Here is a 19,687-nt window from a genome sequence, read left to right as displayed (position 1 = left end):
GATTAGAAAATTATTTTTGAAACTTATTATTTTGGAAACTATTTACAATGTCTGACAATGGTCAGGTTGAACTATTTAGTAGTGCTTTTATTGCAAGAGCTTTGAATTATATGTACCATAGAAAACTTATCTGAAAAAGCTGATAGAAATATAATAAAATAACTAAAGTGACACAGGAAAATTAAAAATTTTCAAAATATAAAACATAAGTAAATAAAACATCGATTGAAACTAGTTAATAACTTTAGCCATTAACGTTGCATTTTGAAGCATAAATAGCCAAAAGCAAAATTTGGTTTTCTAAAAAAAAGAGAGAGAAAAAAGGACAGGCAACATATTTAATTTTAAATAATCTAAAGCAAGTAATGTATCACAGTTTATATAGTGTTGTTTTCAATGAAACTATTGAACCTGTACACTATTTTTCACACAAGTTTTACATTCATATAATCTTGAATGAAATTCATAGATTTTACAAAAATACTAAGATTTGGCTCAGAGAAAGCGTAAAACCTATTTTGTGATGTCTTATTTTATATAAATATGTCAGACAGCTCTAATATATTTTTTTGACGTAATAGAAAAATAAGTGCTTAACATATAAGGAATAATAGTAATATTTCCCAGAAGTGACTTAAAACTTTTCATGCAAAATCCATTTTAAGTTTTTCATTAAAAAAATTTACAAAGTGTTCTATCTATTTTATACACATTTACCAGTTACACATTTAGAAACAATTCTAAGAATCTTCGAGTATATTCACAACAGAATAGGGTAATATTTCCAGATCAGTACCTGTTTATACTAACTATTACTATCAAAGGATTTTTGAACATGCAAAAAAATTATAAATAATATATAGTGGCGTGCTCTGCTATGGCTGAGAGATAAACACTTTGATTTTGTTCCCTTCTGTGATGTTTTTTGATAAGTTTCTCGGGTGCTATTTATCAGTTGTCAGTGAATATTTTTGTGCAGATACTGAGATGAAAATTTTACCCTAACTAAAGCTATACATAATGTATAAAGGAAATACTTTTAAGTTAATATAGGGGGGCACAGTTATTTTGGAAGAGAGCAGTGATAAAAAATGGCCCTGGGAGCTGCAATGAATTATATTTCTACATCAATTGATAATAATGCAATTTTTTTTTCTAAGTGTAATAAGAACAGTATCAATTTGTTTTAAAAATAAGACGAAGTAGTTGTGCAAGATTTTTGAAAAAAAAAAATCATTTCCAATTTTTCTTTACTGTGTTTTAATAAAATTAAAGCAAGCTTCCAACTTTCTCTGAAGTAAAATTTTATTTACTTCTTGTCTCTTAAAATATAATAGATTTATTAATTGTTTTTACAAAAATATGTGAAACACACTTGTTTTAAAAAAAAATTTGGTAAAAAAAATTTTCCTTAGAAAAAATTTAAATGTTGAAAGTTTTAAATCTTCTTACACTTGGAATTAGAACCACTACGTTGTTGAATTTCAATGTTAAAATTTTGGCATTTTTTTAAAAAAAATTTATTACTTTTTTTAATCGTAAGGACATACATTGTCTGTTCTAGGGTTAAACTTTGTGCACCCCTAAATTAACAGAAGATTAAAATACTTTAAAGTTTCTGATGTTTAGAGAGGAATGAAAACCCATCGAACATTATCAGAGGAATTTTATTCTTCAAAAGCACTTAATCTAAATTTCTCCATTGTTGACACATGTATCACAAACACGAACAGGATACTCCCAACCCCTGGAATGAACAGGTTTCCTGGACTTGGAACAATCTTTGCACACCCCTTCGCCACAAGATCGACAGTGATGTTTGAGAAGTTTAGGACCAAATGGATTTTTGCAAACAAAGCATTCTTTTAAAAGATGATCAGGTACCCAATAAGTTGGACGAGCTGAATCTTTAATGAATCCTGAAACAATAAATGCATTTTAAAAAGTAAAATTTAGTATCTTTGTTAATATGAGCTGTGACATAAATGTCTTTTCTCTCAACAGAACTTGATCATCAGAGGATTTTAGACTGAAATTCTAATTTTGCTTTTAATTATTTTTATTAATTTTTGAAATATTAACTCCATTCTAAAACGTCTTTTAAAACATATAAAATTAAAAGTCATACTCAATTAGAATAGGAAAAATATAGCAAGTGATATTCTAGAATTTTGACAGGAACAATTATGATTCATTCAGACTTTGAGAGAATTAGGAATTATAATAAAAATATACTAACATAATTCTACAATCCACCATGTTTTGAAAGCTAGTTCAGAACCAAATGCGTAGGATGTTTAAATATTATCTGTATTCTGTTTAAATATTTCTGTAAAAATATTTTTGAATCTATCTGTTTAAATATTTTTTTCAAAACAAAATTTTTATTTCGAGAGAATATTTCTGGCTCATCTATCTTTGTTTTAACAAAAGTAAAAGTAGTCATCAAGCACTTCATTTACTAATATAATTTAGTGACGCCTTTAGTTCCTACCTAAAGTTATAGTACTATCAAATGATATCAACAAAGTTTTTTTAAAGAAACTGAAGGGATAAAAAAAAAAAAAAAACTGACGAAAAAAAAATAAAAAATTTAACCTATAATCTAAGGGAAAAAGTCTCTCCTAAAGGAAAGATGTGGATTATTTAAAGTTCTAGGGAAGAAAAAGTGAAATGTCTAACTGTGTGTAAAAAAAATAATATGCTTAACTGACAATTTTTTAAAATTAATTTGCATAAGAGCTTAAAAAGTATTAGAATTCACTGGAGGAACAAAAATGGTAGCATTTTGAATAAATTATAATAAATTTACTATTTTCAAAAATTGGACATTTGAAGAAACATAATTTAAGTGAGCAAATACACCAACTTTGTATTCTTTTATAATACGTTTCTAACTAATATACTCTTTACCGTATTTTCTGGTTTAGTAGACTATCGATACTCTTAAAGTATAATGAAAAATAAGAGTTGATCTGCACATAAGTATTAAAATGATGCATCTGCCAGCTAATCATGATATAGGGACGCATAGCAATTAAATAGATTTCTATACATCTATAATGGTTTTTTTCCTTGAAAATTATTTTCAATATGTTTTGTGCAATTATACTTTATTGATTTTAAGGTGAAATTTTTTTAACAAGGAATTTTTCTATCTGAAACAATAAAAAAGAAAAATTGTGAATTACATGATAAATAAAAGAGTTAAAAAAAATTAAGATTACTTTTGTTTAATGATTCTTTACAAATAGTATACTTGGAAAACATAATTTTTTTATCACTTTATTCATTATCAATAATGCTATATAAAGTAAATTTATTTTGATCAACATATTATTTTGAGCACAAATAGAATTAAGATAAGAAAAAAAAAATTATGAACAAAACTATGCAACATGTTTATTTCAGAAAAAACAAAGAAATTATAGAAAATGTGCATTTTTATCCCTCCCTTGTTTTTTTAAAAAAAGTTACTGCTCTCAAAGTCGTTTCAGATAATTTCCGTTATACATGTATATAAGGTGTTGAATAAGACAAAGCCAAAAATGAATGAGAGTTCAGATCAAAATAAAAATAATCTAAAAAAAATAATGACTGAAAAAGCAGTTAAAGGGTAGGTAGGGAGAGAGAAAGAACTCGGAGGAACCCATTTGGCATCTGACGGTGCAAACTTTTTACATTTATTGTATCATCATGTACTGTATTCATTTCAGAGGTCGAAAGTAACATGCTACGAGTAGCGAAACTACTGCAGTTACTACAACTTTTGTTGTACATAAAATAGTGCACTACTTTTTGGCAAGTAATGAGATACAAAAAACACTAGTTTGTAGCAATTTTTTGCAACTACTCTTAACCTTAATTTAGTAAAGAAACAAGATTTAAAAGCAACTCATTTTTGAATATGATCAGAGCAAATCTTACAGGAGACACAGTAAGAAAACCCACAATGTACTTCACATTGTTTTCTTTAGTTAAGTCAACTTAAACTTCAATATAATCACAAATGTTTGATAATTTCTTCGCATTCATTGAGATAGTCAAGAAAGGCATAAAAAGTAGAAGGTTGAAAGAGAAATTGGTTTATTTATAATTCTAAATAAATTTTTTTTAAAAAGAATTTTCTTTACACTTTTTTTAAGTTTGAACACGCGTGCAAATAGGATTCTCCCAAATGGGTATCCTAAGAAGAATTAAGTAATGATTACATTTCAAAAGTATTGTAATCATTACAACTTCTTTTCTTAAAAAAAATTTAGCTAATTACAACAGTAGTTGCAGTTACTACGAAATTCATGTTTTTTTTATATCATTGATTCATTTAGATGTACATTTGATGCTCAAAGAAAATATTTTTGATTTTCTATCCCTACTACCATTTCCTGTTGACATTTTCAACGATCGGTTGCTATGCTATGCTAAATACTTGCATTATTTAACAGTTTTTCCGAAACAAGTTTGAGGCATATAAGTGACAGATATCTGTTTGTAAAAATGTTTGTAATACCTATGGGATAACTGACTGCAGAAGCTACGGTTTCCAAGGTCGTATGTACAGCTTCCCCGAGTTTCCGAACAGTGACTTCTGGAGGATTGTGAAGGTTGTGAGTGCTTGAGAGATTATCTGAAACAGACACACCATCTAAATTAAGAAAGAAATATATACAATTAAAAAACCACAAATACTCTACTTACATGAAATAACTGATAATCATTTCAGACAAGTTTCATTTAAAATAAAGATAGAAATGTAGTTAAGCAAAACAAATAACAATAAAAACTTCACTCAGAATAAACAACATTTAATAACACCAGTCTGATGAAAATAAATTTACAAAGCAGTTTTTTTTTTCTTCCAAAAGGTGAGTGAAGTTGGAAGTAAAACTTTACGACACAAAACTATAAAGCTCCAAATGTAAATAACATTATATTTTTCAGCTAGGCTAATTGAAAATGTTGCAAACTAAAACCTGATGCAAAGAGAGTAAGAAAGAAACCTAAGTAGCCGCAGGGCACCAATTTTCGAAAATTTATTAAAATTGGAAGAAATCTACACGTTTGATTAAACAAATGATATTGTGAAGAACTATTATTTTTTAAACGTTGCCTTATTTTGTTTGAACATTCTTAAATTATTTAAGATGAATTTTAATACCGAATGAAAATCTGATTGCTCTAATTGCAATTTATGATTCATCAAGATTACTACATAACTTTACCATTGAAAATTGAAAATTCATGAAGAGTCAGTAAGACTTAAGTACATAAGCTATATACTTTTTACAATGTTTTTCCTTTTTTATACATTTGATTCAAAAACAGTATTTGCTAAAAATATTTTTTCCCTATTTATTAATAATATTAATAAAAAAGGTTTTACTATTAATACTATTTAAATAATACTATTTAAGAGGCAATGATATCAATTAGTTTGAATTAATGCTGTTCTACAGTAGTCGTAAAACAGCCCATTTCCAAATTTTATAAAGGTTCAAATAATTTTTTTTAAAAAAAAGACAAACAAACGTGATTCATAAAACATAATTAAGTTTAAATATACCTATGAGAAGAGAAGCATAAACATAGCTTGAGGAAATTACACTTAATTAAAAATGTGCGTAAAAAAGATTACATAACAAAATTTCAATACTTATATCAACTTTGACATCAGCATTCAGTGCGAGTCTATGTTAGTATTGCAGTTTGCTCACCAGAAAAACAGGTCTAATTATTGCCCAGAGAATGGAATAATAACTATGCAAAAGTGATATAAACAAACTGTTGATTAAACTGTTTTAATACAGAATCAATTATTATAGCAAAATTAAATTGTAACTTGTTTTCAATAACAATTTGGTAATACCTGGGAATGAGATAGCAAAAAAGAAGAAAAGGGGGTGATAAAAAAGCAAGTTTAAAAAAATTAGTAAACTATTTAATGGGCAGCAAATTTAATAACCAACGATATTTGTCTAAAAAATATCAAATTTGATGCTAACAATAATTTATAGCTAGTTTTTTGAACTTTTAAAAAAAGCATTGATGTATCATATTCTGAATGGATCAATGGGTCAAAAAAGCATTTGAAAATTTTCCATTTATTTTGGAATAACAAAATTTTGGTAACATAAACTTTTAATTCAAAATGATTATACTACTATAAAAATAAAACCATTAATCTAAATATGAAAGACATAGATTAAGAAAATTCACCATAGAAACTTCAGTTATATAAATAAAACATAGATTTTCACAAAATTTAAGAAGTATGATCCACCAATAAGCCGCATTAAAAAATTCAATCAGTTAGCACCTGATCTCAATCTTTATCAATCGATAGATTAAAATCATTGTTTGATTAGTTTTTACCCATTTTCAAATGCATATGATAGATACTTTTACGTAGTATTTTTATTTAAACATTCTGGGAAATATAATAAAAAATTGGAAAATCATTTCAAAGATGAAATACTTTAAATAAAGATGAAAAATTAATTTAAAAAAAAAAAGATTTGAAGAAGAATCTTATAACAGAGTCCCAATAGCAGTACTGATGTATGACTATGCTTTATATAACTCTTAAATGACCCATATAAACTATTGTTTTAAAAAAAAAATTTTTTTTCAGAATTTTTCGAAAGATCCAAAGATTTATGCATACACTAGGTAACAGATGTTGGATAACCACAGCCAAAAATCTGTCCATATGTATTTTTAATAAAATACAACATGAAACAAAAATAATTAAGCAGCCCCTCAACTTCAAGTCACCTCTGGATAAGATGATATAAAATAGTTCCTACCATTGTTGAAGCATTTGTCACAGACTCTTACAGGAGAAGATCCCCATGTTGGAACAATACGTGACTTTGATGCACAATCCTCACAAAAACCACCGCCACACGCTCTGCAATGATGTTTCTTTTCCATATCATCAAATTCCTTGGGGCAATTACCACAATGCTGAAAAAGAGTCATGCATTTAATTTTTTTTTTAAATAGTCAACAATAGTTTACAAAGAAAAATGAATTAAATACATAATAAAACACATTTTCATTTTTTTTAAAACTAAATATCTTTTATATTTCTGCGTTGTTTTATGGGGCTCTGAATTAAATCAATTTATTATGTAGTAGATTGAAACTAAATACACCTTAAAATATGGCTGATTTCTCACCATATAACTCTCGGGTAAAATATTAAAATAAATCTTACATTTTCTTTTACTATATTTTAACAGGTAAAATGTTATAACTTGGAATTATGTTCAAAACACAAACATTTGTTACACATCAAAATTTAATCTTAATGTTCTTTTATTCAAAGTATTTTAACAGTATTCATAAGGTGAGAAGATTAGAACTTAGAATTATATTTACAGAACTAACATCTCTTGCATACCAAAATGAATTTTAAATTTTCTTTTACAATAAATATTTTTAAAAACATTGACAAGAGTTATAACTTGGAATTATGTTTACAGTGTAAATAAATTAATTTTTGCTGTTTTTATGGGACAAAAAAACATTAATTCATATCTTTTTAAGTAAGAATAAATAAAGTCATCATGTTACGAATTTGTAGTTTTGTGGAAAACTTTCAGGTGTATAAATAAAATAGAGATCAATATAAAGACTTTATAATAAACAGTATAATTCAATTTTTGCATTAAACAAACTTTAAAATAGATATTTCGAATATAAATTATTATATCAGTTTTTGGGAACATACAAACAAAGTGTTACTTTTTACATTCATCAGTTAACATGCTTCACACACACAAAAAAAATTAAATAAAATTTTTTAAAAAAAGAGACACATAGGGAAAGCTTCACTGCACCATGCTTATTAAAAAAACATTTTAATTCTGAAAACTCTTACAACATTTATTTTAAAGTTAATTAAAATACTTACGGTTATTCTTGAGTTTGGTATCCAGTAAGAGGGGGCAATTTGATCTGCAACCCAACTAGAAAGTACTTTTGTGGGTTTTGCTCCAATGTTTGACACAATCTCTGACACTGTTGTAATATTATCAATTACATACTGTGCAGTATTCTGAGGCTTTGGCATCAGACCTTCAGGCTAAAAATAAGTTATTAACTACAATTAGAATCTGGCAACACTAATTGAAAATAAAAACAAATAATAACCACCTAGTAAAATATATTAATTGCTTACTGAAGGCTGCTCTGGCAAGATAAGTTTAACAGGTGAGAAAAAACATTGGTATAGGTGATAATAAGATAAAAGAGCTATTTTTAATAGGTCATTAAAGCTAGATTTATTTTAAATAGTTAGTAAAAAGTTTACTCTATAAATAACCATTTGTTAGAGTCATGTCAAAATCATAATCTCATAACGTTTTACCATTATGAAAGATGGCAGTCATTTTTCCCTCTCAACCAATTTTAGAGAAAAAAAAACTTTCTCCTCCCATGGTCAAATCTATTGCTAATGTGAAACGGGAGCTGATTCTTCATCTACCAAACTCTTTTACAAAGGCAACAACAGGTAATTTTCATTCATCATTAGTAATAGATTTAAATACAAGAAAAAAACCTGTGCCAAGACTGAAAACTAATTGTGTTGTTTTAAACTGTTCATTGTAATGGTAAAACACAATATTAGGAGTATGATATATTTACAACCCATTTTAAACACTAAACATTGAATATTCTTTTAAAAAAATATAAAAAATCCATTTGCTTAAAAAAATGCACTACATGAATTGACAATAATTATGCACTACAGGACAAAATTAACAGTCGCCTCTGGGTCTCGTTAAATAAAACAAATGGAAATTAAAAAATTGTCTGTCAATTGCCAACTGATCACCAGTTTTTTTCAGTTCAATCTATAAAATGCACCCCATGTGCATTTTATAGTTTTTCAATAAATATGGAACTCTGAAATAATGTTCAGTAAAAAAATTTTTTTCACGCTAGTTTCTTAAATTTTTTTGTCCATTTTAGAAATGAGCTATGTAACGTTTGCCATAATTGAGAAATGCTTTAAAAAAAAAAGAGCCTTATATATCTAAAATAAAAAAAAAAATTCAAACCAATTAAAATTTTCAAAAAAATGGCCACATGCTTTGAAAAGTGGCCACTGTCAAAAATTTTACAATTGGTCACTAGCCTGTAGCAAAATTTACTAATTTTGTCCAATATTAAATGCTATGAATTATTCTAATAGTTATAAATTAAGATTTACAAGAAGGATATAAAAAGAATGTTGAAAAAAGTTAAAGAAAAAGATATAAAAAATAAAACAAATTAAAACTAAACAATATACAGATGTAAAGAAGATAAAGAGGAAAAGAAGATGTAATAAAAAAAATAAAAAGAAGAAGAATGTGTATATAGAGAATTAAGAAGATTTTTTTCTGCATTTTGTGTTCCCAATATTTTTTATTATACTCCGGAAAAAATTGAGAAAAAATTATCAAATGTAATGCATTTAAATAATAATTTTCAATTTCTAAACAAGTGGATCAATTTATTATAAATAAATAAATATGGTAGAAAATATAGCATACTCTATGCTAGTAAAAAGAAGTGTAAGAAATGTAAAATATAATCCACGGTACGTAGCCAAATCCTTCAACAAAAAATAAGCACCTTTTAAGTACTTTCTAAGCACTCAAAAAATATTTTTAAGCAAGATATACATTAACAAAATGCAAAATAATTTTCAAAGACTATACATGATCGTGATAAAATAACTAGTTTCTGACAAAACACTATTTTCTTGACTATATTAGCCACTATAAGAAAGTGAGAGATTTTTCAGTTCGATTTCAGTGGGTAGAAAATTAAGACTGAAATTGAGAATATTTTACAAAATGCAGCCGAATTGCACATAAGGGAGCTAAAATCTCACAGACTTCTACTCAGAAGACGCACATGCACACTTGTAAGTATTTATCAAACATGTAAAATGATTGATGCTTTCATATGCTATGGACCGACGGTAGGCGAAAATGGATTGTGGTTGAATGAATTGTGAAAATGTAGAATAGAACAATGTGAAAAACACAATTTTGCATCATATGTGGCAAAAATTGACATGATGAAGACATTTTAAAAAAGGGAAAAATTAAGCACTTTTTAAAGACACCGAATGAGAAAAGTACCTTTAAGGGCTTTTAAAAAACAAAAATCGGAAATAAGCACCTTTAAGCACTTCTTAAAAACGCTACGCACCATGTAATCTCGTTCTTTATCAATCTATGAATTTAAAGTTGAATTTGGTTAGTTTTTATATATTTTGAAAAGCACATGATCGAAACATTTTGTTAATATAGTTATTTTTCGATATTTTTAGAAATAAAACCCAAAAATTGGAAAAAGGTTTTTAAAAAAATTAGCAAAATTATGAAAAGTGAGCAAAAAAAAAAAAAAAAAAAAAAAAAAAAAAAAAAAAAAAAAAAAAAAAAAAGAGTAAAAAATGACATATTAAAGAAATAATCTTCTGACTAAATATACTTATAGATCCAAATATAACATACTTCTGGCCATATGTGACAAATCTCAGTTCGGACGCAAGTGTCCCAAGGGTTTTGGTTACCATACCAATACTGACGGCTTCGATAAATTACTCCACATTTTGCACATTCCAAGATATAACTGTGTTTAATAGAAAAATAAAATTTAAAAATATACAATAGCAATGGAAGACTTTTGTTAAAAAATTCATTGCACTAATCATGCTGATAACTGACATAATGACAGAACTGTAAACGTACCCAGACCAGGCATATTTTGCGATTCCCATCCAAGATGAGTCATTAGATTCCATAACTTCAGGTGTAACAGTTATCTTTTCACCCCTCTCAAAGCAAACCTAAAATGTAAAAAGTTATCTTCAATAACTTTTTACAATTTTTTTTCATTAAATATTAAATGGGCAAGTAATTAAAATATAACTAAAAAAACAACTTTATAAGATGTAAAATAATTTATAATTAATTACCAATTTCAACACTAATCTTTTTTCAAGTAAACTAGCTATCAATTAGTATTAGTCACTCATTTAAGGCAGAGGTATGAAATATTTTTTCCACATGAGTGTACAGAGCAAAATAGAAAATTAAATAATATCAAAAAATTGACACACTAAATAAACATTGTCTAGAGGTTTTCAAGTACAAGTGTACAAAACGAAATATATTGAATAAAAATGCTAATTTTTTTGCTAAAATTCATATTGGTTTTAATTACTTTTAGTTAAACTATAAGAAATGAAAATGGATAAAAACATAAATTAAAAATATTTTTCAATGCATCAGTAATAATTACCTTGCATAGGAACACTCTGTTTTCAAATTGATGCTGATAGATACAATTGTTAGAAGAACTGTGAGGGATATCGTCTTTTTCGTGATTCATGCTATTTGAGCAGCGAGATCTATAATACATAATAAATTAAAATGTTCAAAAACCAATTTAAAGCTGGAATTTTCAAAAGTGATTTTATAAAAGCTCTTTAAAAAAGAAAAAAAAAAAGAAGAAGAAAAACATCGCAAAAAAGAGAGAGTAAGAGAAAAAAAAAATTTTTTTTTCAAAAAATTTATATTTGAAAGTAAATTGTTCCTTTTTTTAAAATTAATAATATAAGTTTAAACAAGGTTAGCCAAAGTTTTGATGCTTTCTAATCATAAATGAAACTGTCACATTAAAAACCTAAAAATTTACGTTTCCGTATAGGTATAATACTATTATTCGTATTCTAAGTAGCACATGGCAAAGACATTAAATTTTAAATAATTACATTCTTATACAATTTAGCATATTCTAAAAAGAAAATGCTAAAATCTCTTTTAATACATGCATATATATAGACCACTTTATGCAAACTAAAGATCAGTTGTAAGTTTTACAGTAAAGCTGCGTTGAGGTTGTTTTTTCGAAGGCTTCGTTGTTATATGAAATAATGCGCTTTTGCAAATAATATGCTACTTTCATAACTGCTAAGAGTTTGCAACAGTTACTCATGACTGTTAGAACAAGTTTAGCCTATCTAAAACTAGAGCTGTCTATGCCTATTCTGAAAATGGTGCAAAATATGAATATGCAACTTCATGTTTAAAAGTTAAATTACTAGAAGTGAAAATTCTCTCTTATTTTCTGGTACTAATATTTTAGCTTTTATTTTACTCTTTAGGAACATTCAAATGAAATAATAAAGTGTACTCTGTTTACTAAAAACTATAATTTCTAATTTAATTATTGTAACTAATTCAGCATTTATGTATTCCTTAGTACATATAAATAAGAAAGTTAATGTTTGAAATATACTCTTAAAATCTTCACATACATTATGATCTTATGAGTACCATAGATTTTTAAAAATTTTAACTAGTATGTCTAAAATCTAATTTTGAATTGAATTGAAAATGAATCAGCATGAAAAATGGCATGTATTAAAATGATTATCAGTATACATACTTGCAAGATTTACAATAGGCTGAGCAAGTGAAATATTGATCAGGAAATGTATTAGGTAGGGTTTTTTCTAAATTGCCACTGAACTTTTCATTTAAAGTCTAAAAAGAAGAAAAAATAGGATTACATAAAATCAAATAATGAAAGATTAGTCACAATCAGTTAATGAAAAATTGAATTATTCATATATCTATAAAAAAATTTAATTTTAATATATAAGAAAAATCACTTTTTTTATTAATGCCTGTCTTACTAATGTAAGCTTTCTGGAAAAAAAATATTTAGCAGCAAAATATTTTTTAAGTCTCCAAATATTTAAGTTATTTTACTTCAAATACAAAATCAATGCATTAACTGTTGTCAACCTGAAACGGTATAAGAGACTTTCAGAAAAATTCAAAACTCAAATAGGGTCTCTTCACAAAACTGCATGAATAAAAAAGGAATGTTTGCTAAATTCTAAATTATTAAAATGAATTCTGAAATAATTCTGAAATTTGAAAATAATCCAAATTTTTCTCAATACCTATTTTTTTACAATTTAGGGTAAATATTTTGCTTTGTTTGCATTCATACGATTCAAAAACTAATTTTCAAAAACAATAAAGCTTTGTGTGAATTATTCCCAAAAGTGCATGTAAAAATGAACAGAAGATTGATATAATGTAATTTTTCAAGCAAGCAACCAATAGACAATTTAATTTGTTTCAGATTCTTGGTTTTGGAATATTCATAGTCTACATAAGGGTGGTTTTGATAAAATAACCCATTTTGTAGAAATAGGATCTCATTTTAGGAAAAATTACTTTTATATAGTCTCATGTTATTTTTCACAAGTTCCCTATAAACAGGAACTTGGAAAGAAATTATGGATTTGATCCTAAATCCATTTACTACACCTCTGTCATCACACAAATCTGTTATAAGCTTTGCTCTGTTCAAAATTCTGGTTCAGCAATTATTAAACAGGATATTGAGAAAAAACTGTTTTACTGACCATGCAAGAGTTATATAGCATTGAATTTTTTATGAGTAGTTAAAAAAATTTATAAATAATTTGATCTTACTTATTTTGAAAATTTATATTTTTCCCTAATCCTTAACAGCTCTTCTTCTATCGAGGCACTACAGCCTGTTACAAGCCATCGTAAGTAGCACCAATTTAAACTTAAAAGTTAAGCCCCTACTTAAACTAATTTTCATCTGAATCAACAACTTGCATTTTCATCAAAAATTAACTGATAAACGAAACATTGAGAAAACAAAACCAAAATCTAGGTGGTTTTAATGGTAGATAGATTTTAAAAAATAAATTACTCACTTTAAGAACTGTGAAAATTACTGATGGAGATCTGGCTACACGGACAGAAGAATTTTGTACTAATTTAACCACTCTTTGTCGCAACTGAACAAAATCACTTTTTCCATTTTCAGCATGTATACCCAAATATTCCAAACTACTAAAAGCATCAACCTTCAAACCATTTTCTTGAAATCTTGATCTAAGTATTAGTTCTGGTTCTGTATCTTCAACTGAAAATATAAAAATCATAAAAACAGTGAAATTAAAAATAAATATATAGAACTTTAAGAAAATTGAAAAGGACTACTTAAAACTTTATGATCTAGTTTAAATAAAATAAAGTACAAAGAGGAAGTTATTTTGAAAATTTTGAAATGTTATGATAAGACATTATTATATTGGCAATATATATATATATATGTATTATTATACTATCTTGGTTTTAGATATATATATAATTATATATATTCTTTAAGGTTCTTAAAAGCATTTTAGTTTAAGCTTGCTAACATCTGAATATGAGTGTTGTTTCTCTGTTACAATCCAGTAAGCATAACATTATTATTTTTAGACTTTAATAAACATTTGAACATAAACTTACAATTAAATAATTATATATAGTCTTACAATTATTACAGTCATATAAACAATGTTATAGGAAAGTTAATTTCTCCAATTCCAAGTCTTAATTTCTTTGTTACAATCCAGTAAGCATATCATTATTATTTTTAGACTTTAATAAACATTTGAACATAAACTTATAATTAAATAATTACATATAGTCTTACAATTATTACAGTCATATAAACAATGTTATAAATAGTTTTTGGAGTTCCTATAATAGACATTAGACAGTAAACTTTTTTCTATTGACTGTAAACTTTGTTTTATTGACTGTAAACTTTTTTCTATTACTTGAAAGTGTAGTGTCAATCATATATCACAATGAAATTCTCAAAAGTACTATTTCCAACAAGTATATAAATGAGTTTAAACTATTTATATATTTATTACATTAAATATTCTTGTAAGGTTGTTACTATGATTGATAATTGGCAGTGCTTTTGCAGACTGGATCTGAATTGAGAAAGAAACAGACTTATAGTTGTTAGTCATGGAAATATTGCAGTTTATTTTAACCCATGTTTTCCCTTTTTAACCCCATAACCCTGCTCAAAGTAACACATACTTGTGATTATAGTTACCACTAGTGACTTGCAAAGAAGGGAGCCAAAGGGCACACACATTCAGCCAAATAGGTTTGCAATAACTGACTACGGACAACTAAAACTTTATATTTATTACTTTGATTTTATTATATTATTAAATTTATTTTGTAATTAAGGCTAAGTATATGAAAGACATAAGCATCAAGTCTTAATTTTTTTGGCAATTAGGGTATTAAAAGAGACAAAGGATTAAAAAACATTGATAAAAATCTAAACAAACTCAAGTAAATGAATATCAATAGCAGACCTGCCAACCTAAGAATTTAAAAAAGCCTTTGACTTTTTGTGACCACGGCATGGCGTAATATACAAAACAATAAAAATGTTTAAAAAATAAATTTACAAATTTTCCAATTTCATTTTTTAATTAAGTTTTTAACCCTAAAATTAAAAAATAATAAATAATTCTATTTGTTTAAAATAAATTAAATGACTGATTTAGCAATTTTAAAAAAAAAATTAGAAAATTTTTTTTCTAAAACTTTTTCAGGTTTTCCAACCAAGTCAACAAATTCTTCAAAGTTTGTTTCGACAAATAACAGAATTAAATCTGGATTTTTAATATGTGACGGAATATTCTCTCCTAGGTCACATCTCTGTGAGGAATGTTAAATACTGCCACCTTTAATTAAGCCAACTCACTGAAGATATTACTTTTCCTGTACTGAATTTTTGTATTAATTCTGTCAAAAGAATGAAAAACTTCTGTTCTGAATTATTGTCTTCGTATAGTAAAGCACAAAACTTAAATTTCTGGAATATCAAAAATTGAGCTTTGTCATTTTTTCTTAAAACTTTTACAAACAGAGAAAAACTATCAACAAAAACACACACACATGTGACCTATGATGTCAGTGCCAGTCGATTGTTTATAAGCAAAATGGTGTGTTAAAGTTCAATTAAGTTTCTCAACGTAAGCTAGAATGTTAATTAACATGAAGTTAATTAAATACAGCCCTGTATCACACAAGGAATTTCTTGAAATATAATAATTTCTCGTCTACACCTTTATTTAACTTAGATTTATTATTTGTTTATGCATTTTATTCCTACCATGATATATATTTTTGTTTGCATACATGGCAACTTCGATGCATAATTAGTTTATTTATGCTCTGCATGGCTGCGTTCCTCTCTTTGTGTTAAGAAATATATAATGAAAGAGTTAAAATATTTGTGAAAGAATATAAAATGTGTCACCCAAGAGAATTGATACTAGATGGGCTTGGTTTACTTAAAATAGAAGGGAAAGAACAGTTGCTAACGTAAACAAATGCCATGTTTCAACAACCAATCAGGAACTTGCAGGTATCCCATTGAAACACATTTTGTTAATGCAGTGCTTTGTAAATGCTAAGTTAAAGGCAGTATTAAATTTTTTTCTTTTTACGGTATACCTGGCGTTTCAAAATATTAAGAAAAAATTCTAAAAAGGAATTAATGATAAACCAAATACCTTTAAACTACAAAATTGCTGATATGGAGGAAAGTTTTGAAAAAATTATGCAAACTGTGCACTTATGCTTAGATTTATAAACTTATTATAAAAAAAGCTTGAGAAAATACTTAAATGGCCTGAGAGTTGGCATGTCTGCTATAGGTAAAGAATACAAATATAAAAATATAACACTTAATAAGCTTAATCTCTGAAAGTCCTTCACATAAAATACTATTTTTCAACTAGCCTGTTTTTCTCTGATGAAAAACAAACTAATTTCTTGTATATATTTATGTCGGTACAGCAAAATAATGCAGAGAAAAGAGCGCCTCAAAAATTTATTTACATATGAAAGGATGTAAGAGTTAATTTATCAATCTTAAGAACTTATCCTGATAATAAACAAATATAGCTCTTCAAAATTTCTTACTATTTGAGATCACATCAGCATGCTGTTTTTCATGAAAATTAATAACAGAAGGACCTAAAACTGGTATTAAACCATGAAAGGTGTATTAGTGAATGGCTTTAATTTTAAAAAGAAGTTAATAATAGATCAATCGTAATGAACAAAAATAGATTTTTTAAAATCTCTTACTATTCGAGAGAACTTCAGTGTGTCGGGTTTCGTGAAAAATAATAACAGAGGGGCCTAAGACTGATATCGGTCCATCAACATTACATCGAGCGGATGCTTCTTCTAGTTCTGGTGTAAAATGTTTGGTATATGCAGAAGAAGCATCACCCAAGAAAGAGAACATGTCATTGTGGAGGCGTTCAGCTCGAGTTCGGTAAATTACCACATCAGATATAGCTAAAACCTAGAAGTGAAAAATTACATTTAATAAACATAAGTTGAAACTATTCTAATTACTTGTTCTTAAAGAGACTTAAGAAATATTATTTAAATGAAGTTATCAAAGAAATGTTGATAATCTAACAGGTAGAAAGGGCTTTGAAGGAGTTAAATATTAGTACTTTGCTTATCAATGAAAAGAATTTGTTTCCGAAATAAAAACCAAAATTGTGGGTAAAATGATAAATTTTTCAAAAAAATCAATTGGGTCTAACCTAGCCATCTCTGCTGGTTAGTAAATAAATAAAAAAAAAATCCCTATTTCAGCAATATGTATTCTCTTGTATGAGTATTAGATGCCTGTCCTAACAAACTTTCAGTATCAATAGTGAATGGTGGTCTATCGAAACTAACTTTTGTTAATTTAAATAAAATTGATCTGTAAACAATGTAACTTCAGTAAAAAAGTTCCTTTGCAAACACAATGCAATTTCTTTTATGCATACTTTGTTTATCAATGGGGAAAAAATAGGGTTTTGAATAAGAAACCAAAAATAGGTGGCAAAATTATAGGTTTTTTCAAAGAAAAAAAATTTGCTTTTGAAATACAGACCAAATTTGTGGGTAAAATTATAGGCTGTAAAAAAAAAAAACCCTGCTAGCTCTAAATGATAAAAAAAATTCTTTATTTCAGTAACATGCTGGCTCTTGTATGAGAAATAGATGCCTGTCTTAAAAAAACTTCAATATCAATAGTGAATGATAGTCTGTACGAAACCTTTGCTAATTTAAATAAAATTGTAAACTGTAAACAATGTAGCGTTAATAAAAAAGCTCCTTTACAAATATAATGCTATTTTTTTTTGTATACTTCGCAAATAAATGGAAAAAAATTAACTTCGAAAACAAGTCCAAAATTGAGGGTAAATTATGAGTTTTTTTTTTGAGGAAAAAAAACTCAGCTAATCCTGCTAAGGGAGTATAAATAAATAAAATAAATAAAAAATCTTTACTTTCAGTAACATGCGGGCTCTTGTATGAGTATTAGATGCCTGTCCTAAAAAACCTTCAGTATCAACAGTGACTATTCCCACAGATGGACAATAGGCAGCCCAAACTCCAACTGTACAGGATTCTTGAGAAGCTGATGTCCTAAAGATTTCTCGCCCATCAAAAAATGTATGGTTCAGAGTGTATGATTTGCCATCGCCAGTATTACCAAATATTGAAACAACTTTCAGCTGACGACTACCACAACCTAATTTTTCAATAAAATGTTCAGCATCCTTTACCTATTAAAATAATATGCTGATGTATAAATAAAGTAAAATAAAATGAAAATATCAATAGTAATATTTATATAAATAACTAACACATGAATTGTAAACGTAATTTTTAAATAAAAAAAAAAATCACAATAAATTTATATTTGACTGAGTGAGGAGAGGTGGTTCACCCAACAAAAATTTATTAGTGAAATATCTCCAATGAAATATCTCATAAAAGTAAATATTCAAATTAAAATTTTGCTAGAAACAGAAAATTTATTACAAAAAAAGAAAGATAAATTACCTGCAACAATTCCTTGTCATTGATAAGTAGAAAACTTTTTGGATCCTTTGTAGATTTTTTGGAGCTTTTTAATCCATATTTAGATTCAACCTCATGCTCAGGAAATAAATCAGGTAAACCGTCATTAAGATTTGAGCTAAGGGACATCATTGTGCTGAGAGAATTGATGCTGATATGCCCTGGATCGTTTGATTGTTCCAAAATTGGCAGATATTCATCAGGAATTTCGTCACACGATAGAAATTCTTCTGCCTGAGTGGTAAATTTTGTCCTTACGTGGTTCTGTTTCGATTGAGTATGGATCAAATGATCACACACAAGACAAAAATTGCGATTGCAGAGGGAACAAGTAAGATCCGCAAAATTACGATCTTCACAATTACCTTCACAGAGTTCGTCAGCTGGAGGACCCGATATAATTTGTCTGTTGTGCAAATTTAGACGAAAATCTTCATGCAACAATGCTTCACATGCCTCACACTGATTTGAACCACATTCTTTACAATTAAAAACAGCATAAGGTTTAATACCTCGGCATGCTAATCTTTCGTCACAAATTTTCCTAGAACTTCTAACTCTTAAAGCTTTGAATTTTATCAAACGCGAGTTTGCTGAAACTGTTTTAGCAGACATCAAACAGCACGAAAGTTACGTCACTCAAGTCATCGATAAGGAAATTTAAACACGATGACAATGAAAAACAAAAAATGTTTATGAGAGAAATCATATATTTCTTTAGTGAGGTCACTTGTTGTTTGACAACAAAGTCACCTTAATTGACGCAACAGTGAAAAGATACCGCGTCAGATTTTTATTTTTAATTTTGTTATTTAAATTTTCTAATTTTTTAAGTAAAAACTATTAATTTCCTAAAAAATGCTCACGACATATTTTAC

At 27.1% G+C, this 19,687-nt stretch overlaps 1 protein-coding gene across 5 annotated transcripts; it reads right to left on the bottom strand.

The window, feature by feature from the left end:
* Positions 1–1,649: 1,649 nt before the first annotated feature.
* LOC107442221 (zinc finger FYVE domain-containing protein 1) lies at positions 1,650–19,593 on the bottom strand. Of its 5 annotated transcripts, none has more exons than XM_016055722.3 (13): positions 18,792–19,580; positions 18,233–18,511; positions 17,022–17,244; positions 16,854–16,913; positions 13,775–13,986; positions 12,457–12,554; positions 11,308–11,416; positions 10,755–10,852; positions 10,518–10,635; positions 7,919–8,089; positions 6,807–6,966; positions 4,511–4,645; positions 1,650–1,919 (listed from the first exon to the last, which is right to left on the bottom strand). In XM_016055722.3, the coding sequence occupies exons 1-13, from the start codon at positions 19,422–19,424 to the stop codon at positions 1,690–1,692; spliced, it is 2,526 nt and encodes an 841-aa protein (XP_015911208.2). In that variant the 5' UTR covers positions 19,425–19,580; the 3' UTR covers positions 1,650–1,689. The 5 variants fall into 5 exon arrangements, with proteins under 5 accessions (XP_015911208.2, XP_015911209.2, XP_015911210.2 ...); XM_016055723.3 differs by having other exon boundaries at positions 4,511–4,627; XM_016055724.3 differs by lacking the exon at positions 16,854–16,913 and having other exon boundaries at positions 18,792–19,593.
* Positions 19,594–19,687: the final 94 nt, after the last annotated feature.

Source organism: Parasteatoda tepidariorum, chromosome 2 (genome assembly GCF_043381705.1).
Source record: "Parasteatoda tepidariorum isolate YZ-2023 chromosome 2, CAS_Ptep_4.0, whole genome shotgun sequence".
NCBI classification, from domain to species: domain Eukaryota; kingdom Metazoa; phylum Arthropoda; class Arachnida; order Araneae; family Theridiidae; genus Parasteatoda; species Parasteatoda tepidariorum.
Note: the sequence above shows the minus strand (reverse complement) of the source record. Positions and strands in the feature narration are given on the sequence as shown.